The sequence below is a fragment of the Pygocentrus nattereri genome, chromosome 15, assembly GCF_015220715.1.
Source record: "Pygocentrus nattereri isolate fPygNat1 chromosome 15, fPygNat1.pri, whole genome shotgun sequence".
Taxonomy (NCBI): Eukaryota; Metazoa; Chordata; class Actinopteri; order Characiformes; family Serrasalmidae; genus Pygocentrus; species Pygocentrus nattereri.
The window spans coordinates 11390738-11408450 of record NC_051225.1 but is presented as its reverse complement, the minus strand read 5'-3'; the positions used below and the strand labels follow the sequence as shown (position 1 = coordinate 11408450).

The window sequence follows — 17713 nt, the reverse complement described above, 5'->3', positions numbered from 1 at the left end:
TTTATTGTTTCATTTTTTCTTTAGTCTTGGTCCTGCTTGCTGGTTATGGGACTATTTAAGGAGGAGTGGTCAGGTGAGTGTCTGTGTGTGTGTGTGTGTGTGTGTGTGTGTGTGTGTGTGTGTGTGTGTGTGTGCGCGTGTGTGTGTCTGTGTATATGCATTGATATGTGCGTGAAAGCCTCTGCAAGAGCATTTCTAGGTGGGTACAGTATTGTGCAAAAGTCAGAGGCCACCCTTTATTCATTTAATTAGATTATGACCATCTTTTTATATTGGTTTTAGATATAAGTTAATCGACTTGCACAAGGAAGGAGAAAGTCAAAGGATAGTAAATGAAATAAATGAAGGTAGGTCAAAAAAAATACAGAGAAACCAGGACACCTAACTAGACCTGGTAGACCACCAAAAGAGAGAGAGAGAGAGAGAGAGAGAGGAGAAAATCAAGCTTCTTCAGATCTGAAAACATCCACAGGTGTTTCTGTCCATCCTTCTACTGTGAGATGACAACTCAACGCTGTGGGTCTGAAAGGATATGGAGCTGTCAAGAAGCTATTCCTAAGAAAAGGAGATAAACCAAAAAGAAGAACAATTGCACATCAAGCAAAACACTGTTGGACTTCTCAGACTCACCACCCCAGAGTCCAGACCCCAGCATCATTAAATGTGTTTGGGTTTACTTGGATCATGAGAAACATAAAACACAACCAACTTCTAAGACTGAACTTTGGAGGTTTGGAACAATATCCCTTTGTTTGAGGTAAAACTAAAAGCAAGCTGGAAGCTGTAGGGATGAAGGGAGGACACAGTGAATGCTAATAATAAGCTTATTATCCATTTTGCCATTAGGTCTCTGACTTTTGCACAGTGTTGTAGATGAACAGATAAAGGATGAGTAGATATTTTGAAATGCTTGAGGGAAAATTAGTTAGAACTTAACAGACACTGTTGTAAGACCCTAGACAAGAAAGGCAGCCAGAACAATATAGTAGCAGAACAACTTTCTGAAAAGTAGATGTGAAACTGAATAGGTAGTAATTAACCAAAATGTATAAAACACTTGTATAAGAACAGACACAAAGCCCATGCTAAGAGTAAAGTACCTACACAGTTTTTCCGCAAGTTTTTAGGAATAGAGTACCTATGCAGTTTCTTACAGTTTTTAGGAGTACCTACACAGTTTTTTGCACAATTTTTTAGGAGCACCTATACAGTTTATATGCATTTTTTTGGAGTAGAGTACCTATGCATTTTTTTACAAAGTTTTTTAGGAGTAGAGTACCTACACAGTTTTTATTCAGTCTTTTAGGAGTAGAGTACTTATGCATTTTTTACGCAGCTTTTAGGAGTACATATGCATTTTTATGCAGTTTTTCAGGATTAGAGTACCTCCACATTTTTACGCAGTTTTTAGGAGTATCTATGCATTTTTTCAGGAGTAGAGTACCTACTCAGTTTTTATGCAGTTTTCTTGGAAGTAGAGTACCAGTTTTTTGCGAGTACCTATGCATTTTTTACTCAGTTTTTAGTAGTAGAGTACCTGCGCAGTTTTTACACTGTTTTTTGGAGTACCTACTCATTTTATAGTTTTTTAGGAGAAGAATACCTAGGCAGTTTTTATGCATTTTTTTATTATTACCCATGCATTTTTTTAAAGCAGTTTTTTAGGAATAGAGTACCTGCACAGCTTTTTAGGAGTAGAGCACCTATGCGTTTTTTCTTCCGAATTCTAATATATGTTGTTTAGTCTCCTGAGAGTCATAAAGCTTGCTGGCTTCAAGGATCAATTCTTTATCTGTTTGTGCTTTTAGGCTGGCTTCCTTCTTCCTCTCAGCGGTGGAGTAGACAGCTCCTCCTCAGCATGCATCGTCTACTCCATGTGTGTGCAGGTCTGTCAAGCTGTCAGAGATGGCAGTAAGTAAGATGTCAAGCTTACACACTCATAGGCCCTGTTTATACTGTCTAGGGTTATCTGATCACAAGTGGACAAAACATTTAAGTGTTTATACCGCATGTAAATTTCTTGAAGAATGGACCAACATAAATGGCCCAAAATGTCTGTAAAAAGTCTGGTTCCATTGACTAACATTAAAAGTAAAGTAGGTTTATTTATTCTCCTGTACAGTCGTCATTTTGGAGATACAAGGTTTTGTTCCAACAGCAGCGACATGCTTCTTCAGTTTCTTGTTACATTTGTTGAAACAAATTATTCTGCAAGTCCGTGTTCATATAAGGCCATAGACATTGTCTTTGAACATGAACATTTAGAAAACACCCATTTGGAACAATTTGGAAAGTATCTTTTACTATGCCTTTTGTTATAAGCATTTCCCTATTTTGGAAAGTAATTCATTACAGTTTACAATACTTAAAGTATAAAGTATTTTGGTAAAGTATAGATAGTATAGGCCTGACTATTTAAAACAACTATATCAAAGTAAAAAAAAAATCTTAACGTCTAACCTGAAAAATGAAGGTAGCTAGCTGGTTGGCTAAACTGAAGCAAAATAGAACTTCTTCTAGCTAAACAGAAATAATCTTGTCCAAATAACTACTGTGTTTTTAGGTTCTCTTAGATATTCTTATTTGTTTCGTTTAAGAGTGATGGCAGTTCATTATTACATGTAATGTGAAGTTATTATCTATTTAATGTAAGCATACACAAGTAGGCTAATGGATTTGGTAGCCTATAAACTTAGTGAAACCTTCAACATTGGACATTCTTTCTCTAAGGCAATGTTAACTAAAAGCAATTTAAATAACTGCTGGAGACGTTTTTTTAAGTGATCAACATGAGTAACACTGCTTCTTAATACTTTATCGTCAGTAGCAGTAACTGTCCTCTTATTGAAGTTTTCACTATATTTTTTCTCCCACCACTTGCAGATGCACAGGTGTTGGAGGATGTTCAGCGGCTGGTGTGTGACGCGTCTTACAGGCCAGAAGAGCCACGAGAGATGTGTGGACGGCTCTTCACCACTTGTTACATGGCCAGTGAGAACTCCTCGGAGGACACCCGCAACCGAGCCAAAGAACTGGCAGCCCAGATTGGAAGGTAAAACAGGCTAGAATGGACCTATTTGGGTGGATCACACTAAAGGATTAATGCTCCAGATTTATGCCCATATTGGCACATGTAAATAATGAGTAATAATGACAAAATCACCTGGGTCTAAGTCCTAAGTGTTTAGCTGCGCCCTGTACTGTTTTCCCTTTTAACACACCTAATTCAAATCATGAGCAAACTGCCGAGGCCTTCATGACTCCATTGGCTCCACCAAATGTGTACTTGGAGGGCTGGGCGGGTGTAGATTGACTGGGATTTAGAACTGATCTTCGTTGTTTTTACTTTTTTACACCACTAAAAGATGCTAGCTGCCCTATTGTGTGATCATCTCATGAGGATTGGGTCAAAAATCTTACGTTTTTATTACATACTTCTATACCTTAAGAACAGCTTGTAGTGTAACAATGCAATAACTTACAAAGTTGCAGAAAAAGAAGACTTAGGATGTAATAAGTGTGGGATTAGATTAAGAGACCCTTATTAGTCCCACCATTGGGAAATTTCACCTCTGCATTTAACCCATCTGTGCAGTGAAACACCACATGCACACTAGTGAAGACACATACTAGGGGGCAGTGAGCACACTTGCCCAGGGCGGTGGGCAGCCCTATGCGCAGCGCCCAGGGAGCAGTTGGGGGTTAGGTGCCTTGCTCAAGGACATCTCAGTCTGGGACTTTCCAGTTGTAAGGCTGGTTCCCTTAACTTCCAGCCCTCGACTGCCCCTAATTTTACTTAATTTAGATGGTCAATGTGCAATAATGTGTTGTCGTGTTGTCCTTTTACAGTATTGTTTTGGAGAGGTGTTGTTATGACTGTGATGATATGCTGTGTAGGTGAAGCCCATGTTTTTCTTCCTCCTCATAGCAATCATCTTAACATCAACATTGACATGGCAGTGAAAGGCATGTTGGGAATCTTCTCCATGGTGATGGGAAAGTGGCCTAAGTTCCGTGTAAATGGAGGAAGCAGCAGGGAGAACCTGGCTTTGCAGAATGTGCAGGTGAGATTGTGTTTTTCTTCCCAAATCCCTCTCTTAAATGAATCCTAAGTAAAACTACATCTGCCTGTTATGGAATTTGAAAGCAAACATTTCCAAACCAAGCATTTCAAAATAGAGCATTTAATTAAACTTGGATATTCTGTGAAGGAATGTGATAGCTAGACCCTTTTTTTGCTTATGTCATATGTCTTATGTCATATGGCTTATGTCATGCTCACATCCTTTTTTGTTTGGAAGCTTTTTACTGACAGAAGGAAAAAATGACTGGGTATTCGTAGTCATGTTTTCCTTTCTGTTTCTGGGGGCTGTATGTAAATATCTTTACTTTTAGGATTGAAAGTTTGACTTTTCAGCTCAAGATAGTGACTTGTATTCTTAGTGTTTTGCCTGATTTTTTTTTTCTCAAAATAATGACTCCGGATGAAGTTTCCTTGAGATTTTAACCTGAAGAAATGGCGTACATTGTTGAAGTTGTTGAGAAAATGAGTCATAATAAGTCAAACATGTGAGAGTTCAAATATTAGCCATAATTTGACATACAACTGCCACTTTTTAAAAAAGATTTTGATGTAATATGTAAATATTGTCAAAGATGTACTGTTCACTCTCCAGTCCATAGAGTGCATATGGAACTAAGCTACTGAAACATCTTGTTAAATTTGTTGTTTTTTTGTTTTTTTTTTGATGTCATGAAGCCAACTCTTGGAAAATGGTCATGTCAAAGTGTTTTTTGGTGCATAAAACCACACACACTTTGTGAGTGGACCTAAAAAATACAACACAAGGAAAATGTAGGAAGTGAGTCCTTAAACAGTTTTCACAGTAGGGTAAGGCTGGCGTTAGACGGAGAAACTTTTTTTCGTGAGTTGCCTGCAAATTTATTTTTGTGCAACTTGACAGTTACAGAAAGCAAATGTCAGTTTAAATAAAAAGTAAAACAAATCAAATTTGCATGTTGCACATTCAGTCACTCCACCAATAAGTGTCCTTTGCTTTTTGCAGCATTTTTATTGCCTTTTTGTGTCACTGCAGTTTACTTGCTGCATTGCTCATCCTGTCCTAGAAGTACAATGCAGTCTGTCTCCTCTTCTGTTATTTGGATTTCAAATAAATCTGAGCTCTGTGTAGAATTGGGGGACATGAAGAGAGGAGAAAATGAGTAATCTATGTAATCTAAGCAATGTAGATCACAGTAACAGCAGGTTAGAAGGATAAATGCTTCGATTCCACAAAGCTCTGATGTCTGGAACTGTTGTGGCTGAATTTCAAATGAGCTGCTGGATGCTTTACATCAGTGGCCATCAACTCTGGAGATATACCATCCTGTGGAGTGTAGCTTGAACCACAATCTACCATTCCTGCTTAAGATAATCAACGACTTCAGGTGTCATTGACTGGCTGGATCAGGTGCATTAGTGTTGGTATGGGAGTCGGCAGCATGTTAGATGCAGGTTGGAATCTCTAGGAGGAGGCTTGGTGACCACTGCGTTAACTCAAGTGCAGTTTACTTTCATGTAGGTTTAACACATAAATTGCACAAATGTTTCACAATGTAAATCCAGCATGACAGATGTCAGAGTGTATTTGAACAGGGGACGTTGACTGAAACACTGTCATTCATTCTGTAAAAGAATAACATCACTTTACTTCCTATAGAGAGCGCAAACAGTTTACTGCTGTTTGCTGACGTAGTAAGATTTTTTTTATTAGTTAAGGTACTGATTGCAATTTGTTGTATGTTATGTCATTATGTCAGTAGTTGAACAGCACTGTATTTTGGTAATAGTCAGTGTAAACCATTTTTTGGTTGAATTTTTACTGAAAACTCAAATAAACATTGACATGCTTGGCTGCATTATTATAGACTACCTTCTCTCTCTCTCTCTCTCTCTCTCTCTCTCTCTCTCTCTCTCTCTCTCACTCTCTGTCTCTCTCTGTCTCTCTCTCTCTCTCACTCTCTGTCTCTCTCTCTCTCTCTCTCTCTCACTCTCTGTCTCTCTCTGTCTCTCTCTCTCTCTCACTCTCTGTCTCTCTCTCTCTCTCTCTCTGTCTCACACTCTCACACTCTCATTCTGTCATCAACGCAAAACAGATATATCCTGTAAGCCAATATTTAAGTTCACATGGCCTATCTTGAGTGCTCATTGCAGGATGCATCTAACCTGAATCCTGCTGCAGTTGACCCCTTTGCACTGGCCTTATCTTCTTATCTTTTTTTTATCTGACATATCCCATCAGAAAAGCCCGGGCAAATTGTGCTGAGTGATTGTCTCTTACCAGGATGTTTGCTTGCTGGGTAACACAATCACACCGCATTGTTCACATGGACATTGGTCAGTTTGACACTTTTGACCTCAGAGATTTGGGTGTCCAAGCAGAGTTTCTTCACTTGCACATGCACAGCATACTGTGCTGCGCTGTAAATGGAGGAACATGTGCACCACATGTCTGTTCTGCTTTGCTTGTCAGCATTATTTGAATGTGGCGTAATAGCTGCATTTGCAAAAGAGATGTGTATATGTTTCAGCACAAACTTAAAAAAAAACTGTAGTTTTCTTATTTTTTTCTTCTTTTTTGAAGTTTCAAAACGTACTATTTGCTCCCCAGACCATACAGTCCATACAGTTAATATATGGGAACTAAGCTGCAAACACAGTACGTTTTGAATGAATTGGTATTGAATTATTTTAAAAGTGAGATACTATGTGTATATGTGTATATATATATATAAGTGTGTGTGTGTGTGTGTGTGTATATATATATATACACACACACACACACACACACATATATATATATATATATATATATATATATATATATATATATATACACACACACACACACACACATATAATACCACTGACAGTTGACTGTGGAATATTTAGTAGTGAGGAAATTTCATGACTGGACTTGCACAGGTGCCGTCCGATCAAGTCCGATGGACACACTGTGGCGTCAAATTCACTGAGCTCCTGAGAGCGACCCATTCTTTCACTAGTGTTTGTAGAAGCAATCTGCAGGCCTAGGGGCTTGGTTTTATACACCTGTGGCCATGGATTGGAACACCTGAATGTGTGTGTGTGTGTGTAAAAATATATTTGGTTTAAAAAATTTTTTTTTTTTTTTATCATCTGATCCCAAATGTAGTTGATCAACCAAGAAGTTTGTTTATTTGTTAATTGCTGTGTATATTACTTGCTAGCTGCATTAAGCTCCAGTGCAAAACTAAAGGAGTAAACGTCAAACACCCAGCATGTCTTGGCTGATTGGCTGTGGGGGAAAGTTGTCGAAATATATTTTTTTCTCCAATTTCTCACTTTAACTAGTCTTAAATATGCCATTTTCCCTGTAAAGTTTAGTGCACAGTTTCTTATTTATTTGCTGAGTTTAAAAAGCTGAAAAAAATAAAACCAATATAAAATGTAACCCTCACCCCTCAGGCCACATTTTAGTTTTTCCACATAATATGTTTAGCAAATAGACAGTATTTGTGCATTAAAAATGTTTTCTCTGAATGTGTATATATATTCATATAGGAAAATCAGTAGCCAAACTGACATACACATTGACTCTATGTCTGTGTAATTATGACTATATATTGCAGAGACTTCTAATCCAAACCTCCCATATTCAGTGTGTGTGTTTGTGTTGTTTTTAACCTCACAGGCTCGTGTCAGGATGATTTTGGCCTACCTCTTTGCCCAGCTGTGTCTGTGGGCTCAAGGAAAACCTGGTGGTCTGCTGGTCCTTGGCTCAGCCAATGTGGATGAAAGGTTTGTCTTATAAAGACAGTGTAACTTATTTAACATTTTAGAAGGCAAATATTGACAAAGCAAATTTACTGTTTTTTGCTATTTTTTCTTGTTATTATTATTCTGTGCTGTTTTATAGTTTTCACCTTAGCAGCTGCGTGAGATACCAGGCAGAGGCTTAGCAACACATTAACACCATGGCAATGCTTAGCAACCTGGAATAACATAGCAACAGCCTAGGAACATCTCAGCAACCACATGGGGTACCATAGCAATGACTTAGCAACACCTTGACAACCATATAGGATACTCAGGCAACAGCCTCATCAACTCCCAGAGTTAATGTCGCAACAGCCTACGCTTTAGCAACCACTTGGAATACCAACAGTCTAACAACACCTTAGGAACCATCTAGGATACAGTAGCAATGGCCGTGCAACACTGAAACAACTATTTAGGATAACATGGCATTGGCCTAGCAGCACCTTAACAGCCACCTGGGATACTGTAGCTATGGCATAGAAATGTCTGAGCAGCCACGTAGGCTTACATAGCCATGACTTTGTCAAGCCAACTTAAAGCCCATTCATAAACTTTCACTATTTACTTATTATTGATGTATTGCTAAACTATTTAATTTTAATTACATAACTTACACACTTTTTTATTAAATGTAATTACATAATTGACATGCTTTTTTATTAGTAACACAATAAATTATGTTTACATTAGGGATGGTATGTCTGTATTGATGGATACTGGTATCAAGCAGAAAATGCTGGATTGCTGGAAAAGCTAAAAATTGCTAGTTTTAAAGCGTTTAGTTGATTTCGTTCAGTTTTTAGCTTGAGAAATAATTCATAATGAAACAAACTGTGGTTTTTGTATAAGTGGTGGTAAGTGTGATTTCTAAAGGTTAAGTTACAACAGCGCATTTACTCACAATGCTGATGAGTAATTGCATAAAAAAAAAAACGTCTTCTGTTTTCTCAGTTTGACTGGCTACTTCACAAAGTATGACTGCTCCAGCGCTGACATAAACCCCATTGGAGGTGTCAGTAAGATGGACCTGAAGCGCTTCCTACAGTACTGTGCAGAACACTTTCGGCTCACTGCTCTTAAGAGGTATGTGATGGATGGAAACACAGCTACACGCCATCACACACATTAATACAGCAGAGCTATGTGTCATGCCTTTGAGATGCGGTGAAAGACAGACTGTGTTTAGTGTAGCGACAGGGTGTAAAATGAAACAGCAGTGGTCTTCAGTCGCAGACCTGAGAACTGAAAGCACTGCACATTTAGGATTTCTCTGATCTAAATCACCTGATTTAGCTCATGAAGGACTTGATATCTGAGGTGAATCATCCATGTTAGGATGACAAAAATAGCCACTGTAATCTGAATCAGAATGTTTTAATACAAACTAAATTTTTTCGTTGTGTCATAAAGGTGGCCTTTTGGAGGTTTTGTTATAACAGCAACAATAGCATTTGCACTAGGGGCTGGAAATATGGCTAAAATACAGGTTGATTCAAAAAGATTCATCCAGTTTCAAAGCACCATATTTTTACCATTATGAGGTACCTAGGAACCAATCACACACGAAAGAGGAGGTCATAGAGTTTCTGACTGTCACTGGAAGATGGTTCCTTTCAGTCTGTGAGGAGGTGTGACCCCTGGGCAGAAAGCATTCTGCTTTCTCCACTTCAATTAGAATGAAGCCGTCATAACCATGCAATGTGATTTTCATGGTCGTCAAGACATTTGAGTGATATTTGATACTTGTCATGATATTTAGGTTAGAGTTTAGATAAGTTGGAATGGACAAAAACTGTGAATACAATCAATTTTATTCAATGTTTAACACACAGCACAACACTAAATCTAATTAAACATGTAACCAAACCAATAAAACTAAATAAAAAAGTATGTTCTCTGTAGATATTCAAAGCTGTTGTTGCTCCTAGGTGCTTCCATTTCACAATAATAGCACTTACTGTTGACAGGGGCAGATTTAGCAGGACAGATATTTCACAAACTCACTTGTGTCAGAGGTGGCATCCTTTGACAGTGGCATGTTGAAAGTCACTGAACTCATCAGTATGATCCATTCTATTGCCAGTGTTTATCTATTGAAACTGCAGGTCTATGTTCTTAGCAGTGGGTGTTGCTAGAACACCTGAAGTTAATAATTAGGAGGGATGTCCCAATACATTTGTCCATATAGTGTATCTGTCCGTCTGTCCGTCAATGACTCTATCTATTTATCTATCCATGTCACCAAACTTCAGTGTACTATATGATATAAAACGGCTGGTCAGTACAGACTGACTCTAAGCTCAGCCTTTGAATGCTGGGGTCATACTGAGATCTGTCTTGTTCTTTGTCCTTTACAGTGTCCTGGCCGCCCCTCCCACTGCAGAACTCGAGCCCCTGACCGAGGGCCAGGTTTCTCAGACGGATGAGGTAATGAGTCACAGAGAGAGAGGAATTAAAACACCATTTTACAGCAGCAACATAGAAATATGTATTCCTCATAGGAGAATACAGGCAGGGCACATTTATGAGCACTGTAACTTGGCTAGTGTAATATAGGAACAACAATACTGCTCCAAACATTGTCTCTATTATACCATTAATTCACGTTTGCGCTGTCGGCTCTCTCCTCATGAAATATGACTTTCTTCTTTTTCACACCTTTATGAACTAAACTCACCACTTCTTTTCCTTTGTGGATATGCAAATAGAGTCTACTTGCACATGTTGTGTGTGTGGTGTGATACTGTGATGATATAATGCCACCTCTTCCTCAGTCACTCTTTCCTCGAATATCTCTCTCAGGCTGATATGGGGATGACGTATTCGGAGCTGTCTGTGATTGGCAGGCTCCGGAAGATCTCCAAGTGTGGTGCGTACAGCATGTTCTGCAAGCTCATTCACTCATGGAGAGAGACCTGCTCCCCTTCTCAGGTCAGACCCCCACTACACTAGAGTTTGATGTATTTGTACAAATCTGATGAGATCCTGCTTTTCATGTCAGGGGTTGAACACTTTGCTTCTCAAATATCTTCCAGATTCAGGTCTAGTTCATCTTTCCTGCCAATAATGGCCTGTGTTTACTTCAGCTTTAGTTTTTTCTTCTTGCTTTATGTTTCACTTTTTAATCTGGCACACTGGAATCGTTTGTGCTCCACTGACGTCCACAAGGTCAGCATGAGAACAATAAATACATTATGCCAGGTGTTTCAGACTGGGATGTGGTTTGAAGGAACTGATATTGCATAAATGTGTTAAAGTGCAACCTAAAGGGGAACTCCACCTGTTTTTACATTTCTGCATAATTCAGTCTTTGAGATTTAAACAGGATAATTCAGAGTGTTTTAAAGTGAAATGGTGCATTGTCGAGAGGTTGCGATGTCTACAGCACAAGTACAGCTACTTGTATAACAAGAACAGCTACTGTCTATAAAATGACAAGTACGTGTAGAAATGCCTTCTCAGTTTTATATGTAATGTTAATAATGGTACAATAGTGGTTACGTTGGTACTAATTGGCTATAGAAAACCTTCCATCCATCCTTCCTTGGGGGATTCCGAGGCGCTCCCAGGCCAGCTGGGCGATATAGTCACCCGCCAGCGTGTCCTGGGTCTTCCCCGGGGTCTCCTCCCGGGTGGACTTGCCTGTGACACCTCCCAAGGGAGGCGTCCAGGAGGCATCCTAACAAGATGCCCGAACCACCTCAACTGGCTCCTCTCGACATGGAGAAGCAGCGGCTCTACTCCGAGTCCCTCCCGGGTGACCAAACTTCTCACCCTATCTCTAAGGTAGAGTTCAGACACCCTGCAGAGGAAACTCATTTCGGCCGCTTGTATTCACGATAGAGAAAATCAAGAGCCTTGCCTTATGGCTCAGCTCTTTCTTTACCACAACAGACCGGTAAAGAGCCCACATCACTGCTGACCCAGCACCAATCCGCCTGTCAATCTCCCGCTCCCTTGTACCATCACTTGTGAACAAGACCCCGAGATACTTAAACTCCTCCACTTGAGGCAAGAGCTCATCCCCGACCCAGAGAGGGCTCTCCACCCTTTCCCGCCTGAGAACCATGGACTTGGATTTGGAGGTACTGATCCTCATCCCGGCCGCTTCACACTCGGCTGCAAACCGATCCAGCGAAAGCTGAAGTTCACGGCCTGATGTCCCCAATAGGACCACATCATCAGCAAACAGCAGCAATGTGACCTTGAGGTCACCAAACCGGACACCCTCCATCCCCTGATTGCGCCTAGAAATTCTATCCATAAAAATTATGAATAGAATCGGTGACAAAGGGCAGCCCTGGCGGAGTCCAACTCTCACTGGGAACGAGTCTGACTTACTGCCGGCTATGCGAACCAAACTCCTGCTTTTTTTGTACAGGGCCTGAGTGGCTCGTAGCAAAGAGCCATGTACCCCGTATTCCCTAAGCACCTCCCACAGAATACCCCGGGGAACACAGTCGAATGCCTTCTCCAAATCCACATAGAAAACCTCTCTGACTTAAATAGATATTAAAAAAAATATACATTTTAGACCAAAAGTTCTTCTCAGAATCTTTAGAGAACAATGTTTTGGTTATCAGGCATTGTACACTATATTTCCAAAAGTATTCACTCATTTGCCTTCACATGCATAGGAGTTGACCTCCCATTCTTAATCCATTGGGTTTAATATAATGTTGACCCACCCTTTGCAGCTATAACAGCTTCAACTCTTCTAGGAAGGCTTTCCAAAAGGTTTAGGAGTGTGTTTATGGGAATTTTTGACAATTCTTCCAGAAGCTCATTGGTGAGGTCAGATACTGATGTTGACGAGAAGGCCTGGCTCGCAGTTCTAATTCATCCCAAAGGTGTTCTGTCGGGTTGAGGTCAGGACTCTGTGCAGGCCAGTCAGGTTCTTCCAAACCAAACTCGCTCATCCATGTCTTTATGGATCTTGCTTTGTGTACTGGTGTGCAGTCATGTTGGAACAGGAAGGGGCCATCCCCAAACTGTTCCCATAAAGTTGGGAGCATGAAATTGTCCAAAAAAAATTGTTCTGTGAAGCATTAAGAATTTCTTTCACTGGAACTAAGGGGCCGAGCCCAAATCCTGAAAAACAACCCCACACCATAATCCCCCCTTCACCAAACTTTCACAAATGTTTGTAGAAGCAGTCTGCAGGCCTAGGTGCTTGGTTTTATACACCTGTGGCCATGGAAGTGATTGGAACACCTGAATTCAATGATTTGGATGGGTGAGTGAATAGAAATTGTCTATGATATAACTTTGGATTATTAAATGATGTCTGGTTCTATCTCCACTGCCATGAATGATTCTGACTTAGCAGTTTACTCTGTCTGTCTTCACATCAAACCACTCTGAAAGACTTTGTTAACATCTTGATGACTAAATTATGCACAAATCACTGAAATTGTGAATTTCAGATAATTAGGCTATTCTTGTTTTTTGTTGTTGTTCATTAATGGAGTAATGACAGCGGTCACTGTCGCTAAAAGGCGTTTGGAGAGTTTTAAGTCTCTAATTTGGGTCTCTTGTTGTTTCTGGTATTAGTCTAAATTGGATCAGGTTTGGACAGAATTTTGTTGGGATACAGTCAATTTTAAATTCAAAATGTGGTGTTCCTTTTTTTTATGAGTTCCTATTTGATTCTACTATTTTCTCTCTCTTATCAGGTGGCTGCCAAAGTAAAGCACTTTTTCAAGATGTATTCAGTCAACAGGCACAAGATGACTACAGTGACACCGTCCTATCATGCTGAGAGCTACGGCCCTGATGACAACCGATTTGACCTCCGTCCCTTTCTCTACAACACACGCTGGTCCTGGCAGTTCCGCTGCATCGATCATGAGGTTTGATATGCCCATGTTAATGTTTTGTCAACTTTTAAAAAATGTTTTATATTGTTCCAGTTTTGTCCCCAATTAAGGTGTAAGCAATTGCACCCACATACCACTAGGACTAGGAGGGTGAAAGCTAGCACAGGCTTCCTTTGAGACCTGTGAAGCACCACAGCATCTTTCTGAGCTGCCGCTGATGCCATGTAATTATATTTGATTGAGTAGACAATCACAGAGTGATAGCCATATATAGTGCACAAGCAGCTGCTCCTCACTTTGGAATTACAGATGGTTCTGTCTGTGTAAATGTGTAAATACTGTTAAAAAACATTAGTGTTTTAAGTCATTTATTACATCACTTTGAAGGCACTAGTTTTAACAGATTTTGTGGTTAACTGGACAGAGAAATGTGCTAACAAGTCATCAGAACTGTGGTTCTATCTAAAAGATGCTTCAGAAGTACTGGAAAAAGTTAGAAATTGTCTTTAATATTTTATTAATGTTGGCAATTTTTTACTTTCAGTGTTTGTTTATTGACGCCTGAAATATTGTGAAAACCTGCATTGAAAATATCAGTAGGCTGGGGGAAGTCAGGGAAGCTAAAGTTGAAATTAGAGCTGTCAGATTTTTTTTTGATAAATCAAAATTGTGTTGTGAGTGTGTTGTTTATTGTGGTTGTTAATAATAGCCTATGTATTGAATGTTGTTGTATTTTATCATATAGCATTTTGTTGTTGTTTTATCAAAGCAATAATCAGCAACAGTAAGCTGTCCGCACCCAAACAAATTGCCACCTGCATCATGTCTTCTGTAATGCTCGGTTAAACATTCAGTGGTCTTGATGTCAGCACCACTACTGTCAGTAAAGGATTATCCCAGTCTGTTGAGATATCTCCCCATTTTAGCCCACTTTTCCACTAATTTTCTGCTTCATGTCCAAACAGAACAACATTGACATTCCCACATTCCAGGATGATGTCTGTAGGGTGTCTGTATGTAACCAGGTCTATAGACTTAGCGATGAAACACTTGGGCAGTTTAAATGACCAGCACAATCACTAGACATCAGTACCAATTGCCACTTAGGAACAGCACTTGAAATGCTGATATAGACGCACACTAAATCTGCCTGAAATGTGCAGCCAGTTATTGGTTGGGAGAGTGGGCCAGAATTGACTTAAGAGACTGATGCTCTTATTAAGACAAGGGAGCACATAAGTATTAGAAAAGAAATGGTGCATGTAACTAATGTTTTGTCCAAGATAGATCTAAAAGGATGATGATGGGTGTTTGCTTGTGTTTGGAATTTTTCCTCATGATCTCAAACATGCTCTCTCTTTCACAGGTTTCCATGATGGAGGGTGAATATGTGGAATCTGTCTAACGTCCTTGATTAGTGGCGATCATTTTAAGGTTCTGCTCACCTTGTAAATCCTGTTAACTGTAATCCATGTAACATTTTTACAACTGTTTTCCTTACTTTGATCTCCACACTCAGTTTTACAAATCTTTTATACTGTTTTCTACAAGGTTAATACAAAATAAAAGAAACAAGCAAAACATCTATGTTGCGGTTGTTTAAAGATTTGTAAAAAGTATAGGCAAAAAAACAGTATAAATAGAAAATAATAAAAAAAAATGAAGCTACACTCAGATTTGGAGGATTTGGAGACCTCTTTGTGACCACTTTGTCATGTCAGTTGTGCTTCAGACCCCTTCCCCGAGAGGATGAATCTGATGATTGCGAGTGTGTTGCAAGAGTAGTCAAAGTGATCTTTGTCAAAACTTGGTGAATGTCGAATCTTCCAAGGACATGAATGGACTGAGTCTTTGCACGTAACGTTGATGCGTAAAGACATATGACGTGGTCTAAAAAACGCCCACAGAATCTGACCCTCTGGGTCTGACTTTTAAATGATTATCTCAGGCTTTACAGGGTGTCTAGTGACAGCACATGGACACCATATTTAGAATTTTTGTCTCAATTATGCTACTTCTTACAAAATCTTGCATAGTGCTGCTTAATTTGTAGTTATGGTTCTAGAGCAGGGGAGAACAGTATTATCCACAAAGGGCTGGTGTGGCTGCAGGTTTTCACTCCAAACAAGCTGAAGCACACCTGATTCTACTTGTTCAATCAGTCAGTCTTCAAACATTTCATCGGAGTGAGAACCTGCAGCCACACCGTCCCTCTGAGAAAAAGACTGGACACCCTTGTTCTAGAGGAAGGAATATTAAACTGGTGGTTAATCAACTTCATCAACTCTGTTAGGTCATTTGTGATTTACTACAAACGCCTGTCACCATCACAATGCTTTGTCTGAGATACGATCTACTGAGTGTGAATGCAGGAAGTCTTGATTTGATTGACTCCAAACCACAGTTGTACAAAGATAATATAAATAGCTGCAGTGTTCTATGTGAGGGGACCTCTAAGCACACTTTTCCCCAGGGCCTTGTGAGACCACGATCTGGTGGTGAACAAGACCTTTATGATGAATCATGACTCGAGAGTCACCCCTGTGTTAGAGCATGTTATTTATGTCCCTCATTTGCTTTAATGTTTCCATTATTTGGTCCATTGCTTATATATTCATCACTGATTGAATAGAAACTCAATAGGTTTTCAAAGAAGCTACAACGTGTGTATGTGCGTGTGTGTGTGTCTGTGTGTGTGTCTCAGTCTCAGGATGTGGATGATTGTGGTTTTAAAATTGACTTCCTTCACAAAGACGTGTGAAACGGTCAGGACCCCTGACATTCAGCCTGAGAATGTCATGCAATGCGAACTCTTACCATGCCTTCATACTTTCCTACTACACTAGCTTGCTTTATTTATTTCTTTGTTCATTTTCTTGGCCAATTCTCCATATGAGCAATTTATTAATTTCATATGTAAACAAACAAGGCTTTACTGGCATTTTTACAGTAGAGACATCATAACATTTACAAGTGCATAGAAATACTTGCTAATCTTGTAAGAAGGTTACACAAAGTTCAAAGTTTATTTATATGAAAGTTTTTACAGTGGAATTGCAGATAACATCTACAGAGCTCCTAATCAGAATCAGAGTCAAGCTTTATTGGCCAGGTATGCTATGCATACGAGGAATTTGGTTTTGGTTACAGGAGCTCACAGTGCACAGTATCAGACAGACATTCCCACATAGGGAATAAGATAAAATAAATACAAAATAAAGTAAAACAACATCCTGCATTCCTACTCACTCACTCAGGCACACACACACACACACACGGGCATTAAGGTGACATGGAGATTATTTTTAATAAGGCGTCACCACGAATTAAGCTTCTCATAACTTGTTGCCTTAATGTATTAATTTGTGGCCTCAATATAGTAATTAGTGTACTCAATACAGTAAATTGTGTATATTAACTATATTTACTTGTGGCCTCAATATATTCATTTGTGTCATCAATATATCAGTTTGTGGCTTCAGTGTAGTAACTCATGGCCTCAATGTATTAGTTTGTGCCTTCAATATAGAAATGTGTGGCATCAAAATATTAATTTGTGGCCTCAATATAGTAAATTGTGCTAAATATATTCATTTGTGGCCTCAACCTAGTAACTCCTGGCTGCAATATATTAATTTGTGGCTTCCATATAGTAACTCATGGTCTTAACTGATTAATTCCTGACCTTAATATAGTAAATTGTGGCCTCAATGTAGTAATTCATGGCCATAAAATATTATATTGTGGTCTTAATATAGTCATTTTTGGCCTCAGTATATTAATTCGTAGCCATGCCTTATTAAAAAAATATTCGCCATGTCACGTTAGTGGCTCTGTAAACATTTACACTTTTTAAAAATGTTTTGGATGAAATTTCGAGGGAGACACTTTTCTCCACACTGCCAGCGACAGACGTTATTACGACAAGCGGTAAAAGTTCTTGGACAAACGGGTCGCGCGCCAATAACACTGAGTCACGCGGCGTTTGTAAGCACTACAGCGCGGCCAGGTTTCTCAAAAAACCGAGGAGGTA

The 17713-nt window shown here is 39.4% G+C and overlaps 1 protein-coding gene across 4 annotated transcripts in view; it reads left to right on the top strand.

Annotated features, from left to right (window-relative positions):
• The window catches only part of nadsyn1 (NAD synthetase 1), a 29004-nt gene extending 13741 nt beyond the window's left edge, over window positions 1–15263 (top strand). For 3 of the 4 annotated variants that reach the window (XM_017709780.2, XM_017709781.2, XM_017709783.2), the window contains 10 exons: window positions 25–73; window positions 1809–1911; window positions 2884–3052; window positions 3929–4064; window positions 7734–7840; window positions 8813–8944; window positions 10219–10288; window positions 10664–10792; window positions 13537–13713; window positions 15047–15263. In XM_017709780.2, the coding sequence (XP_017565269.2) occupies window positions 25–73; window positions 1809–1911; window positions 2884–3052; window positions 3929–4064; window positions 7734–7840; window positions 8813–8944; window positions 10219–10288; window positions 10664–10792; window positions 13537–13713; window positions 15047–15085 (1111 nt within the window). In that variant the 3' untranslated portion in view covers window positions 15086–15263. Of the gene's footprint in view, window positions 1–24; window positions 74–1808; window positions 1912–2883; window positions 3053–3928; window positions 4065–7733; window positions 7841–8812; window positions 8945–10218; window positions 10289–10663; window positions 10793–13536; window positions 13720–15046 lie in introns of those variants that run through there. The other variant, XM_037545041.1, reaches the window with a different exon arrangement.
• Window positions 15264–17713: the final 2450 nt, after the last annotated feature.